We start from the raw sequence: 14,689 nt of genomic DNA, 5'->3' as shown, positions 1-14,689 counted from the left end.
TCCATTAAAAGTCAGAATGCTGATGATGCTGACGTACATCAGAGGGAAGACAGCAGGAGCTTTACCCACTGCCATGCAGGGAGGACCAGCCAAAGCTCCTGCTCAGGGCAGGCAGGGACTCAAGGGGAGCATCAGGGGACAGCCACCTCTGCAGACACACCAAGCCTGCTGCAAGCACAGAATCCAAGTTTATCAGTGTGTGCTCCACGTTTCCAGCACAACGGATTGACTGGCACTGACAGGCTGAGCTGCAGCCTGCAAACAGCATTACAGGAGTCTTGAATGATGGTGGGAAAGCAGCAGCAAATAAATAAATAAATAGAGGAGCCATCCCCAGGAGGGTTGATCTCTGCTGTCCTGAACCTTTGGCCATGGTTACAGTGCTGTTTTTCTCAGCAGAATGCTTTTCACTGTTGAGCGCCTTGCTGAAAGCCTCAATTAAAGCCTGAAACCTATCAGTGGGTTACAGAAGCAATTTGCTGTGTCTCAGCAAGCACTTAGGCAACACTGAGCCATCTGCTCCATTCTACCTGTGCTGGCTCCAGAGCAGGGAGCAACAATCACTCACAAGCTGAAAAACAAAGCTGCCTGCTAAAGACCCACATGGAGAACAAGGATGTCAGTCCAGGGGTTCACTCCCCCCAGATGCAGGTGTAAAAGATGCCTCCAAGTTGCTGAAAAAATTAACACATTTATCATTAACAGCCTGAACAAGTAAAATACCAGGGTAGGAAGCCAGTTTCTAGGGGGATTTCACTAAAAGCAGCAGCTCCTGTGAAAATTTATGTGAGTGAAAATAAGATATGCCAACTTGGAATTTGACCCTCCTAGTTACTGACCAGCCAGAGCCACACAGCCAGTGTCACTCCAAAATCTTGCCATGCTGACTTTAAATGCAAAACCACTGAATTTATTAAGTACCCAGAAGAAGCAGAATGAGGAGAATAAGTGACACTGACAGGGCATCCTTCATTCCCAAATCACTCTAATTAATTAAGTCTTGCAGAAACTCCAAGACCTAAGTCTCAATCCTCTTTTACAGGAGGAGGAACTGAAGTCCATGTATGAAAAATTACTTTTCTAGAGTTATTAAGCTAGGAAATGTGACAAAAATCTATAAGAAGCCATTTTTGCCATCAGTGATCAAAAGCCTTTGAACACTGCTGTGAACAGAAACTTCAAGAGAGCCTAGGAAACTTTCAGCTTTTTAAAGTAAGATCTTCCTATATTTTTCTATCCTATAATAGCCTCATCTTGTAGCCCTTGCTCATACACCACTTTCTTGGACAAGAATGATAATACTGATGTAGTCAACAGCTAAGAAAAATGGACTCTAATGCACAAAATCAGCCAGCATGGAACATTTAGCTTGTTCAGCCCTAGCAAGACCTTTCATGTTAGGAACATCTTAAAGCAGTGACCACACCTGATCCAAAAAGGGAAAAAATGAAGTTAGCTTTTCTGATGACAAAATTTCATCCTTGCTTTGCCACTGCCAGCCAGAGAACGTTCTGTACTCTCGGGAACCTGTCATCCCATCAGCAAATACTATTTCATTACATAAAGAAAATTAATGGCCATCCCTAATGCTGAAGAGCCTGCTAAATTCTAGCTGTCTTCCCCTTTTTCACCACATGCAGCCTGCAAAGGATCACTTGAGTCTTTAGCAGGGAGGCTCCTGCAGAATGGGACAGACTGGAGCTCCTGCAGGATGGGACAAGGCTGGAGATCCTGCAGGAATGGGACAGGCTGAATCTCCTGCAGGATGGGACAGGTTGGATCTCCTGCAGGATGGGACAGGCTGGATCTCCTGCAGGATGGGACAGGCTGGATCTCCTGCAGGATGGGACAGGCTGGGGCTCCTGCAGGAATGGGACAGGCTGGAGATCCTGCAGGAACAGACAGGCTGGGGCTCCTGAAGGAACAGGACAGGCTGCAGCTGCTGCAGGATGGGACAAGGCTGGGGCTCCTGCAGGAACAGGTCAAGGCTGCGGCTCCTGCAGGATGTGACAGGCTGGGGCTCCTGCAGGATGGGACAAGGCTGGAGATCCTGCAGGATGGGACAGGCTGGAGCTCCTGCAGGAATGGGACAGGCTGGAGATCCTGCAGGAACAGGACAGGCTGGGGCTCCTGCAGGAACAGGACAGGCTGCAGCTCCTGCAGGATGGGACAAGGCTGGAGATCCTGCAGGATGTGACAGGCTGGGGCTCCTGCAGGAACAGGTCAAGGCTGCAGCTCCTGCAGGAACAGGACAGGCTGGGGCTCCTGCAGGATGGGACAGGCTGGGGCTCCTGCAGGATGGGACAAGGCTGGAGATCCTGCAGGATGGGACAGGTTGGATCTCCTGCAGGATGGGACAGGCTGGGGCTCCTGCAGGATGGGACAGGCTGCAGCTCCTGCAGGATGGGACAGGCTGGGGCTCCTGCAGGATGGGACAGGCTGCAGCTCCTGCAGGAACAGGACAGGCTGGGGCTCCTGCAGGATGGGACAGGCTGGAGCTCCTGCAGGATGGGACAGGCTGGAGCTCCTGCAGGAACAGGTCAAGGCTGCAGCTCCTGCAGGAACAGGCACTGCCCTGGAGGGCTATGGGTGCCAGCAATTGTTTATTTCTTGCTGAGCAACGAGAGCAGCTCCACAAGAGGGAAAAGGTCAGGCTCCCGCACAAAGGTCCCCCCAGCTCATTGCGGGGACGGTGACATGGGCTAGTGTTACACTGGATGTTGACAGTGCTTATGTAAAATGGAGGTGCCTCCTGCTAGATGCAAATCTGCAGAGATAAAAACATCAAGAGCAGACTCTGGAAAGGTTTTCTCCGCTGCAGCAGAACATTTTGTTCAAACAAGGAACAGGAAGAGCTGCTGGTGATGTCCAACACACATGTTGGCCTGTCCTACAAAGCCCAGGTGCACCATGCATTCTGCAGCATCACCTGCTAGTATGATCTTTAACTCATTATCTTCATGCAATCAAAGAGGGCATGGCATCCCAAAAGTTGGCCACACCCATATTCTGCTTTTAATATTAGCAGGTATCACTTCACAGTATTCTGAAAAATACCTAACGTTAAGTTGCTGCTAATAGAATTTTCTCTGCTAGTCAGAGATGAACTTAAATCACCAGTTGAATCCACTGAAAGCTTTTGGAACTATGTTCCTGCCTGCAACATCTACCAATATTAAAAAAAAAAAGAAACTTACCTGAAAGGACTAAGTCATAGAAAGTCCCAATCCAGCCAAAGGACTGGGATGAGATTATGGAAACTTTTCTAAATCAGGGACTTCAAACTGCCCATGCTGCAGTAATCAAACTCTTCCTGACCTCCTGAAAGTTCTGTACAGAAAGATGTGCTGCTCTCTAAAATAGAGATATGCTGTGAAACAGCAGCAGCAACCTTTTGCTCACCACCATGTTTTCAGGTCACAGCATTTTTTGCATATTTCATTCGACCTGGTGCAAAATGCTGAAGTGCATCAAGTTCTCTGCTTCAGTTGCTTCTCTGAATGCAATTGCCTTGGTCAAGGCTCAGTTCCCCAAAAATTCCTTGCCACAGGCCAGAGAAATTGAGGGAAATATGGAGGGAAATATTACAGGATAAGCTCTTCTGATTCTCACTTAGTAAAGTCTAAATAACACTTTGTTTTTCGCCAACTCATATAAAAAAAATCTTGGTAAAATCACCATTATTTATTACAGAGACTGGCACCTGTGAATCTGTGACCTGAGTAAATTCACCCAGTGACATTCTCTGCCCTGAACAGCTCACAGTCTACATGATTAAAAGCAAGAAGGAGAGAAAGAGCACGAAAACCAAGGTGATTTCCTTGATGTCATATGGCAAGCCAGGAACAGCGCAGAACTGAAGTGTTCTGACCCTCAGGCCTCCAAGGCAATTGCTGGATCCTGGTGCCCCAAGGTGACACACCACTGGCAGGCACCGTGCCTGCAGCAACTTGAATGCTGATACCCTGTTGCTGTGCTTCCCCATCTCACCACCACAGTTTTCAGTCTACCCTGATTCACCTGGCTTTTTTCACCAGTGTCTCCAGATCTCACTAAGCCAGGCAAGAACCCTCCAAGGCTCAGGTCAGATCTGTCCCAGAGCTGCCAAAACCCCCAAGGCTCAGGTCAGCATCGTTCCAGAGGTGGCAGAACCCCCCCAAAGCTCAGATCAGCTCCATTCCAGGGCTGCCAGAACCCCCCAAAGCTCAGATCACCTCCATTCCAGGGCTGCCAGAACCCCCCCAAAGCTCAGATCACCTCCATTCCAGGGCTGCCAGAACCCCCCAAGGCCCAGGTCAGCTCCATTCCAGGGCTGCCAGAGTTCAATGGGTTCAGCAAGCGGTGACGTGGGTTCAGCTGTTACTGATGCACGAGCTGGAACAACCACACAGACCCTTCCCCCAGGCACAGCGTTTGTCCTTTGCTCAGGTACCACTGGGACAGCACCACTGCAAAGGAAAGGAATGCTGAAATAAACACAATTTTAAAAGCGTGCAACAGAGACGGAACGCATTCCTGCTGGAACCAGGAGAAGTGCAAAGTGGACACGGGACACAGGGGGGTGAGAGGGCAGCTCCTCAGTCACCTCTCAGCATGACACTGGGCAGCTGCAACACTAATGCACTGAAGAACTTGCTCCCAAAGCATATTATATATCTACATATATATATCTCCTCCTCCTTTGCACACAGCTGTCAACTGACTGCCCATCCTTCTGGGCTTCTGCTCTCTGATGTGCTCAACACTGCTGCAAAGAGATCCTTCAGTAACAACAGAGGATAAGAGGATGGAACAGTAGGTTATTTTACCCAAGGGAAAGGAAGAAAAATTAAACCATGAAATTCATGAGCTCCACTGAAGACAAACCTGCATGCAAATGCAGTGTGTATATCTCCAAAAACTGAAAGAAACTCAAAAATTGTGGCATCCTTCTAGGGAGGAGGTCATCCTTGGCAGACCTCCCCACTACCAAGCAAAGCAACTGGGCTTTGTTTCTGCTGCTGCCTTGTCTTCCCTTGAATCCCTGCACAGCCCTCAAGTCTCTGTAAGATGCAGAACACAGCTGGTGGAGCCAAACCCAGCTCCACCTCATTCCTGCATCTGAGATGCCCTAAACCCAGCCAGAAAACGCAAAAAGCCAGCGGTGGCTCCAGCTGCACTTTGCCTGGGCTAATGTGGTTTCTCCTGTAATCAGACCTGTCCACAGGGGAGATGTTTTTTGGCATGGCTGACGCTGATGCATTCCCCGAAACCCTCCATCCCTGCTTCCATTTCCTTTTGGCAAACATTCCCATTCTTCAGGCCCCAGTTCCAGCACCAGCTTTACACTTCAGGTTGGCAAAACATCAGCTTTCATCCTGCACACAGCAACTGCTGTTCCGTGTTTTTCGTAGCAGAGCCAAGTTGGGGTTTGTTTTTAATGTTGCTTTGGCTATGCGGAATTTCACTATGACTGCAGATACTCCAGCAGAAGCACAAGCCACTCCCTGCTTGCAAAAAGCACTGGTATCTTGGGTTGAAAATTCCATGTGACTTCTCCCCAAATGAAGAAATATTCTGAAATATCTTGCCCATGAGCATTTGGGTGTTTTGGTTTGGATTTTTTTTTACTACACAACCTTTTTTCCTCCTTATCTTGGGCAGGAGAACCAACTTCCAAACAGTTTATCAACACAATTGTCCCACACATACAGGAAAGGTTTGCCCTAACTGCAGGCTGGTGAGGAGGAAGTTTACAAACCCTCCTGAGTTACCTGAATATCTTCTGCAGAATGAGAGAGAAAAATTTTCATAGAGAGTTTGCTGGCCTCACTCAACAGGGCAGGAGCCAGACACCCTGCTCGAGCTACAGGACTCAAACACCCTCTGACTCACTAGCAGAGGGAAGGTTTCAAACATGCTCAGACACAGCTGCCTCCTCCTCTTGCAGGACCTCACTGCTCCCTGCAGCAGCTCTGGCCCTTTTCTCCAGAGCAGCAAATGCCCCACACGGCCACTGTCTGCACATCAGGATCTCAGTGTTCTGACATCCAGAGGTGTGAGTCTGACCTGCTCCTGTATCTGCAATATGACCCAGAGTCAGAAAAATAATGTCCAATTCAAATAAAAATAAAAAAATTAAAGCAGACTACTAGAAAAAAGTGTGTACTATACACACTCCACACTTTCTGAAGCCTTCACTGGACTAACTGCATTGAGTCCATGGAGGCAAAAAAGTAGTATTGAATAACTAAAGCACAGCAGACACGGTGTGACTGTGGATTTTGACATGCAGCAAACAGAGCACAGATGCCACAAGGCACTGTGACAATAAATGCCATCTAGGTGTGGTCCTTGCTGTGTGCTTTTCTGTGCAGAGACCCACAGTTACTGACTACATTATAAAATGCCTCTGACACCCTGATCCAGGTTCCTAATTCCTTTTATTTTCATGCCCTTTATGTTCTACACACACTGGCTGTGTCTGTGCAGCCTTGGCATCCACCAGCTCTCAGCCCATGGTGGGAATAAATGACTTGGCCACTGCAGAGAAAAGATACTGGGTAGGAAAGAAAAAAAAAAAAAAAAAAAAAGGAGCAGGCACAATCTTATCATCACTGCACTTTGACCAGGTCTGGCAAAGCACAGAGCTGTGCACAAGGCCACCATGGAGCAGAGCCAGGCATACCTGCTGTGCAGAGCCCCCCTGCTCTGGCACTGCACCCTTCAGATCCCACTCAGGCATGAGAGAGCTGGAGATACACAGCAAAACAGGACTCAGGTGATGGCCTCACCTGCAAGGCTGCTCAGCACATGCCAGAAATCTCAGGCATGTGAGAGCCCTGATGGGAAGAACTGGCCACCTGAGAAACCACCTCCAACTGCGAGTAAGCAGCTACTATCGCTACACATTGTAGTAACTGCTAACAAAAGATAACCTCAGGAAGATAATCTATCCCCCTTTCATTTTCTGGGAAATTCCAGTAAGCTGAGGTAGCACCAAGTAGTACACAAAGCAATTATTTCTTCTCAGATATGCAAAATGTATTAAAAAGCCACGTCATCCCTTTTCCTTACTGCTCTCTACTGCTGGCAGTGGACACCCTCAGCTTTTTCTGCTCTCCTCCCCTCTCACCAGTCAGCAAAACCTTCCAAATGGACGTTTACCCACCTGTTTCACTTTCTCCTCCTTGGCAAATGTATTATTTTGCTGATTTTCCAGCTCCTCAACACCATAAATGGCTTTGAAATTGGCTTCTCTCTTGTGCACCTGCATCATCAATGTCGTCAGCAAGAGAGATGTGCACGGCTCGAGGAACATGTTTGTGTCAGAAAGCTGCTGCAGAGCCTCAGGGAGAGCAGGGACTGGATGCTGATGAGATGTTTGCAAGCATCTTAAAAGGGACTTCAGAAAAGCAGGGTATTTCTTTATGGGCTTTGGAGCACTGAAGTTTCCAGTTTCTTACAGGGAGATGCCCAATTTCAGAGCAGCATTTGCATCTGAAACATTCCCATCACTTTGTTCCATGTTTTCATATTGCATTTTATTATGCTACCTCAGCACAAATCCCCAAACCTCCTGCAACTCTTCAGCCTACCAAAATGCCCCTGGATCTCTGCAATGTCTTTGTTTTCTTTCTCCTTTGCAGAAGTGCTGTGTGATGTGCAAGACTGAACGAAGACTCACAGTTTTCTGATCCCAAGAGTCGCATCCTTGCTGAGAACAGAGATCACTGGGGTGCTCCCAGAACCACTGCCCACCTCATGCTCAGAATCACTCACAACATCCCTGTTGCTCTTGATGGATCTCCCTTAATCCAGTATTCCCATCTTAAATAAAACAGCAAAGAGCACCAGAAACCAGGAGATGGGGAATAGCTGCAATGCAATGGCTTCTGAATAAAGAGAGGGGAAGGAAAGACATATTGGCTTTTGGATACTTTTTTTTTTTCCTAATTTTAAAATCACCAGTGTTCTAGGGAAAAAGACAAGGAGCTGAGACAGACAAGATGAACATGAGGCTAACAGCAAGAGCTAGGGTAGATGATACAGATGTGACACTTGCAATACACTGCTTTACAGTTTTCTTTGGGTATTAGCAGCAGTTTTATAATCCCCTAATACATGATGTATACTATAATGTAAGGACAAAACTGTGCAGGAAATGAAAGAGAAATTTAAAACAACACCTAGATCCCCTTTGCTCCTTCAGGGTCAAGGAGGTCTTGTGACACCAAGAGTTCTCAGAAGAGCCAGAATGCAGAACTGGGCCCCACGGCAGCAGCTTAACAAGGCACTTAGCATGTGTCATCTCCCAGAGTTAGGTTTTCACACCCAATGCATCATGCAAGGAGGATAATTACACTCCTGGGAAAGCCTACCAGTCTTGTCCTGTCTCCACAAGAGATCTCCCAAAACCAGACTTTTCTGCAGCCAGAAACCCAAACAAGAGAATAATTTTGGTGCAGCTCTATATTATGGCATCTATAGATAAGAAGTTGTAATTTGGTGAAATTCTTGGTCACCATGACCTCAAAATCCTGAATTGCAAAGAATTAGTCATAAGGTCAGCGCTGGAATAATGCAGAGGAGCAATTCACTAGCACAAAACCCGAGGCTCCCTCTTGGCCAGCAGCTCAGCATTCCTGAGAAACAACATATTCCAGCAATTGTATCTGCTCCTCTTAAGAGCTGAGACCTAGGCACACAATAACAAGCTGACCTGTTTATTCAGCTGTTTTTGACACCCCTCTATCTTCAGACCTAATATCAGTTTGAATAGGATAGCATCCAAGTCTAGAGGGGAAAATTTAGCGCTGGTCCTGACTTAGCTAAAGCAAGATAGAAAATAACTATCTAGTTTCTACTCAAATTTCACTACCAAGCCATGAATTGGCCAGAGTTCTGCCTCCTTAAAAAAGGCCATTTTGGCAATCCAGGAGGCAGCTAGGGGTGCACAAAGCTCGTGTGCCTGTGGCTGGATGAGGGCAGGGCAGCTCAGAGCAGCAGCTCAGCTCCAGGCTGGCATCCCAGTGCTGCTGAGAGCCTCCTTGGGCTGGACAAAGTGCTGTGCTGACATGGACAGGCAGCTCCCAGATTTGAAGTGGTTCATGTGAGGCCAACACAGAGCACAGCCCGTGCTCAGCTGCCACAGCTGCAGATGTTCCTTCAGGGAGGAAACTGCTCCAGTGGCACTCCAGAAAGAGTGAGGTATTCTCCCAGTGAAGCTTAAAAAAAAATAAAATCTAGCCACTCCACCTGTTCCAGTTCTTAAAACATTACCATCATTTCATAAAATGAATAGAAGAAAAAACTTTCTGTCAACATCTTGTCTGTTTTTCATCTCTTCGTTTCCACCTCCCAAGTGAGATCTGTGCCTTTCTGCTATGGCAGCACAGCTACCTCTACAAAATGAGATCCCAGAAACAGAAAACAAGGCCAAGAATTTTCAAGTGACTTCTGATAACAGATGGCCTGAGACTGTCAAACTTGTGCTGGAAAATGAGAGAGGCAACAGACTTCATGTGCTCATGAAGATATCTCAAGCCAAAAAGAAAGCAAAAAAGAAGACAAAAAAGATATGTCCCCAACTTAACTACAAAAAATAAATGTTATGGAAATAAAAGGCTGCTAAGTACGACAAGATTTCCATTATGTTGTTCCTGAATTTGCAATGAGGTTGTTCAGATAAGAAACAGGGTGGTCTTATCAATCACCAGATGAACAGCAGGCACATACAGCTGCATTTTATGTTACCTTTCATATAGAAAAGAACAAACCATGACAGCAAACATCAACTTCACCATGAAAAAGTCATCAAAAACTTGAGAAAAGGTCTCACTATGTTCACCAGAAAGCACCAATTGGTACCAGTCTCACTTCTTGGCAACACAGACCCATTTACACACCCTTGGACCCCACATCTCTTCCCTACAAAGTCTGGCCTACAACAGCACCATGATGCAGAGGAAAGGCAGGATATCTTAAAAAAACTGTTCATGGTCTCCCATAACGGGTACCCAACCATTTCAGAGGAACAGAACAACTATCAGCCAAAAACTTGTGGGCTGCCTTTTATCTGTCCTACAATAAACCTGTTTGTCCAAAACCAGTGTGTCATCAAAGCCCACAATGCTCCCAAAACCCTGGGGCTGTGAAAGGCAAACCTAATTCCACATCTTTGGTTCCTATCATTCTATTACTGACTTGCACACAGACACAAAAGGAAAAATATGGCCATTGTTGCCTAATTGTATCATAATTATTTACTGTTTTACCTCAAAGTAAAAAAAAATGTAAACTTCTCTGTTCTGTGAAAATACCTCAGTGTTTCAGCTAAAGAAAGCAAAGAAACAGTCAAGAGAGTTATGGTTTTGTGAGCTGAGTAACCACCAAGGAGAGGCCTGAAGTCCAGAACTACCACTCCAAAGAACTGCTGAGCTCTTCAAATAGAATTTTCACTATGCAGTAGAGCACAGGGCTATGGAATTGTCACAGGGTACCAAATCTTCCTCTCTCAGACCATAAATTAGGTCACTAAACACACTGGCCCTTTTAACTATACCCAATGTGATTTTTTCCCAGATCTCACAGTTTTAAGGCAAGATTTACTGAGATTTAAGGCTGTAAATTTCTTTAATGTCATCATTTAAATTCTATATAACCCCCACTCCTGTATCAGCACTATTTTTAATCATTGCCATGGTGACAAAGCCGTAAAGGTGCTTTACACAAGCAAGGCTTTACCACACTTTCAAGAACAGTTGCTCTTAACTTACTATTTTGCGGTTTTAAATTTCAAAGAAGAGTAACTCACTCTGAACATTCACCATCTGATACAAAAACTGATACTCACCCATGGCTATTGCATAAAAAATACTAATTACCAAGAAATTCATAACCTGGTCACAGTAAAGACCAGAGAGCATACCACGACTGCATTTGACAGTCAATCCCTTTGCAATTTAAAGGGCTGCCTGTGCATGGAAGTATCTGTTTCCTGAAGACACAGACAGAACAATCCCTGTGAGAACCAGGGAAGTATTAATCCAAAATTAAAGTTTTTGAACGAAGGCCAACATCGCTCGTTTTAGTACTCAATGCAAAACGTTTGCAAATCCCAAATGACAACATTGTTCCAGTTTCCTAATTCATGGGATTCAAAACATGGAGTCTGGGTTGAAAATGGATTTTAAAACAAAAGGTAATGTGACTGCAGGTCAGGGGTGTGCTGGGCTGTATGAACAGGATGGGGAAGGGGCTGCTGCCCTCAGCCCAGCACTGCTGGGTTCATGTGCCTGGGTTGGGGCTCCACAGGCTCTCTGCAGCCTCCACCACCTCAAATAAACCCTGCACTGCCAGAGGACAAGCGTGGCAAGGGTGGAGAGAGGACCAGATGATGTTCAAAGGTCCCTTCCAACCCAAACAATCCCACAATTAACACATTTGCACTGTCCCTGCTAAGAGATGTGTAAACTCCCTGCCCAAGCAGCAGTGCTCATTAGGGGACACATGGGCACTGCTAAAAAGCATCAGTGGGAAAGACAAGGTGCAGGCAAGCCTTTCTGTAAGATCCAGGTCAGAGGCACACAGAGCTCAGTTTGAGTCATGCTTCATGCCTTCCTGCAGACCTGGCTCTGTTCTTTCAGTGCTGTGTCAACTCAGGACATTCCCCCAAAGGCTGTCAACTGACATGTTTGACTGCTGCATCACCCAGCTGACCAGAAAACACGAGCAACTCACCCCACAATGAGGGCAGTGTTCAGGGCTTACTATCAAGCACAATAAAAAATGCAACATGCCCTGCACGAGCTTAGGTGAATTCCCACTAAAAAATGTAAATCTATACCTGTACTCCTGGGGAAAAAAAAAACCTCACTGATGTCTTTCTAACTGAAATGCAACATGGTACTGAATTAGTCAAGTGTACCTTTTAATGATTAATGCTTTTAGCATGGGGTGTGATGGGGCTGCAGGTTTTCTACAGAGGATGGGACCTCTCAGTGCTTAGCACTACAAATGCACACAAATTGCAAAGAGAGCAACACATAAACAAGCAACTAAGTAGATGGATGCTGGCTGGAAAATACCAAGAGTATGTATTTGCTTATTTGTGTGTCTCCCAAAATTACTATTCCCAGTATCTCTCAAAGCCAAGTTTAGCTGTATCCATCATCCCCTGCAGAAGTGGTTGGTTACCACTGTATCTGCCCTGGATGCAGTCAGGGCAATGAACTGCATGTGTTATTCTCTTTTGTACAACCACAGAAAGTGTTGTTATCTTTATTGATATGCTGTTATGACTTATCAGCTTCCACATACCAAAGATTATGTATCATGGTTTCAATCCAATCTCCTTGGTTGAGAGGAACTTTCCTTACACAATGGATTAATGATTTATGTTTGAAGAGCTGGAGAGTTGTTAACATGTTCTGTTTATTCTCTGGACAAAGATGGTTTGGCTTAGCCACAAGCTGAATGAAATCAGGATTTCTAAAAATAGGCTGAGATGGCCAATAATCCTTTAGGAGTTGTGATACTCACTGATATCCAGATTAAATGAGGAATTATGAGTAACCCTTAGTGGGAGGGTTTGAAATGGAAAACCCAAAGAGAAGAAGATGACCACAAAAGGAACACTTGTGCTGTCCCTACACCCTGCTGACTTCAATATTCAAGGAAAAAGACACAACTAAAAAGCTCTGTAAGCATCTTGACAGCTAGTTAGCTGGACGACACATAAAACCCCTTGGAGCTGGATCTAAAGCATGGATAATTACATGTTTGGTTCTCTTTTATTTCTGTTAATCTGTACCACCTCTTTTATTATTCTCTGGGTCGCAGGAAGAAATTATTCTTGATTTTTATTTCCGTGTTTGTCTCTACAACAAAAATAATTTCCACGGTGCCGGATGGCAAATTGAATTCCCACAGCATGTTAAACCTTAAAACTGCACCACATCAAAGCTCTCTCACAGACCTTAGCACCTTCCTACAAAACCAAAGTGTGTGCCTGAACCTAAAGAGCTTCCCCAGATATTTGAGACAGAGCTATTCACTGTTCCTTCCCATTTCCCATGTAGCTCAGGGTACATGCAGCATCTGATTCCCAAGGCTTCATGCAGAGGAAAAAGAGTCAAAAGGACACTGACAGAATATGAATCTGCTCCCATAGCTGTAATTTAAGAGAGGGCAATTCCCCACTGCTGGAAATTCTCAGAATATCAGTTTGCTGTTTGTACAGTGGATTCCTCCAGCCTTGTTTGGGCAAGGCAGGAGAAAATTAAACTTAAATCTAGTGCCAAGTACACTGGGGCTCAGCTGGGCTCCCTAAATGCTCCCACCACACAAGTACAAACAATAGCAAGATCATCTCTGTTGAATGTTTTCCCCTGAACAACTGTTACAGCTATCTGCACTGGTTTGCATCTGTGTTCTACATCCCACAGAAATGTTTTGACCCATTATTTGTAAGACCACTGGACAAATATATCATTCATCAGCACAACCACCCAATTATAATACAGCTGTGGTGATCTCTCTGCCACCTGGTGCTTTGTGTAAATGCCCCACTGCAGAAGAATAGGTTTCCTGTTTTTTGTGGGTTCCCTCACTACCTGCTTAATCATCAAACCATACAAATCATGGAGTGAGATGAACCTTGGCACCTGGCTCTTAAAGTCACAGGCTCCAGTGCCAGTAAAGTGATAAACTTCACGAAGGCAGAGACACAACTGCACTCCCTCACTCCCCTCCTACACTGACAGCTTGTCCTGGCTCTCCAGCCCATTGGGATCTCACTTAAGCCTGCCAAAGAGCAGAGAGCTACCAGGTGCTCTTCCTCTGAACTATTAAGCAACAAAAAAACAAAACCTAAATTACCTCCATTTTAGCAAAGAGGAATTTCTTAGTGCCAAGTACCTGGGCAGTGACTAAACCCTGTCACTGTTCTTATGGGAAAACACTATTTGCTATTCTTGGTAAAGGAAAGGGCTTTCAAATCAAGATAATGTTTCACTTGTTTTTCAGAAACAAATTTAATGGGGGTGGGGAGGGAAACAGGGAAGCAAAAATAAATTCTACTTTGCACCAAGTTAAATTACTCAGAGTTTCCCAAAATGAGAGGCTTGGGTCAGAAGCACTGGAAAGTTTAAGAAATGCTCCTTTAAAAACAACTCCCACAGAGCAAAGCTCCTTCTCCATGACTGAAAGGCATGTAAGCAAGCCAGGTCACTCTGTCTAGCCTGGCTTGCTTTCTTTCTTTTCCTTTTCCTTTTTTTTTTTTTTTTTGTTTTGTTTTGTTTTTTGTTTCTTTTTTTGTTTTGTTTTGTTTGCTTGTTTGTTTTTTGTTTGTTTGGTTTTTTTTAAGAATTTATTTGGTGGGTTGAATGGTAGGGCCATGTTGTATCTTCACCACATCTTACTTGATGTTTTCCAGAGTTGCACCTCCAACCACAATTCTCTCCTCACTGCAGGAACTAAGTAGGCATGAGCCACCAGCACTTTGGTACCACAACCATCCTGCCTGGGGGTGAGGGGAAAAAGGAATTCCATCATCATTCCTATCCATGCTTTCTCTGATCATCCCTGCCTGCCAAAGCAGCAGAGAAAATAATGGCCACATGGAGATAATGCCTCTGCATGCTTTAAGTGCTTTGTTATCCTCAGGAGTTGCAAAGAAATCAAGGCTGGCTGGGTATTGTGTTAATGA

At 45.4% G+C, this 14,689-nt stretch overlaps 1 protein-coding gene across 3 annotated transcripts in view; it reads right to left on the bottom strand.

Moving 5' to 3' along the window:
• The window catches only part of CMIP (c-Maf inducing protein), a 131,325-nt gene that overhangs the window by 37,868 nt on the left and 78,768 nt on the right, over positions 1–14,689 (bottom strand). Inside the window, exon 1 of one of the 3 annotated variants that reach the window (XM_059481404.1) lies at positions 7,151–7,296. The exons of 1 other annotated variant lie outside the window; for it this stretch is intronic. In XM_059481404.1, coding sequence (XP_059337387.1) covers positions 7,151–7,258 — 108 coding nt within the window. In that variant the 5' untranslated portion in view covers positions 7,259–7,296. Of the gene's footprint in view, positions 1–4,257; positions 4,315–7,150; positions 7,297–14,689 lie in introns of those variants that run through there. One more of the 3 variants, XM_059481405.1, reaches the window with a different exon arrangement.

This window comes from Ammospiza nelsoni, chromosome 13, assembly GCF_027579445.1.
Source record: "Ammospiza nelsoni isolate bAmmNel1 chromosome 13, bAmmNel1.pri, whole genome shotgun sequence".
Taxonomy (NCBI): domain Eukaryota; kingdom Metazoa; phylum Chordata; class Aves; order Passeriformes; family Passerellidae; genus Ammospiza; species Ammospiza nelsoni.
Note: the sequence above shows the minus strand (reverse complement) of the source record. Positions and strands in the feature narration are given on the sequence as shown.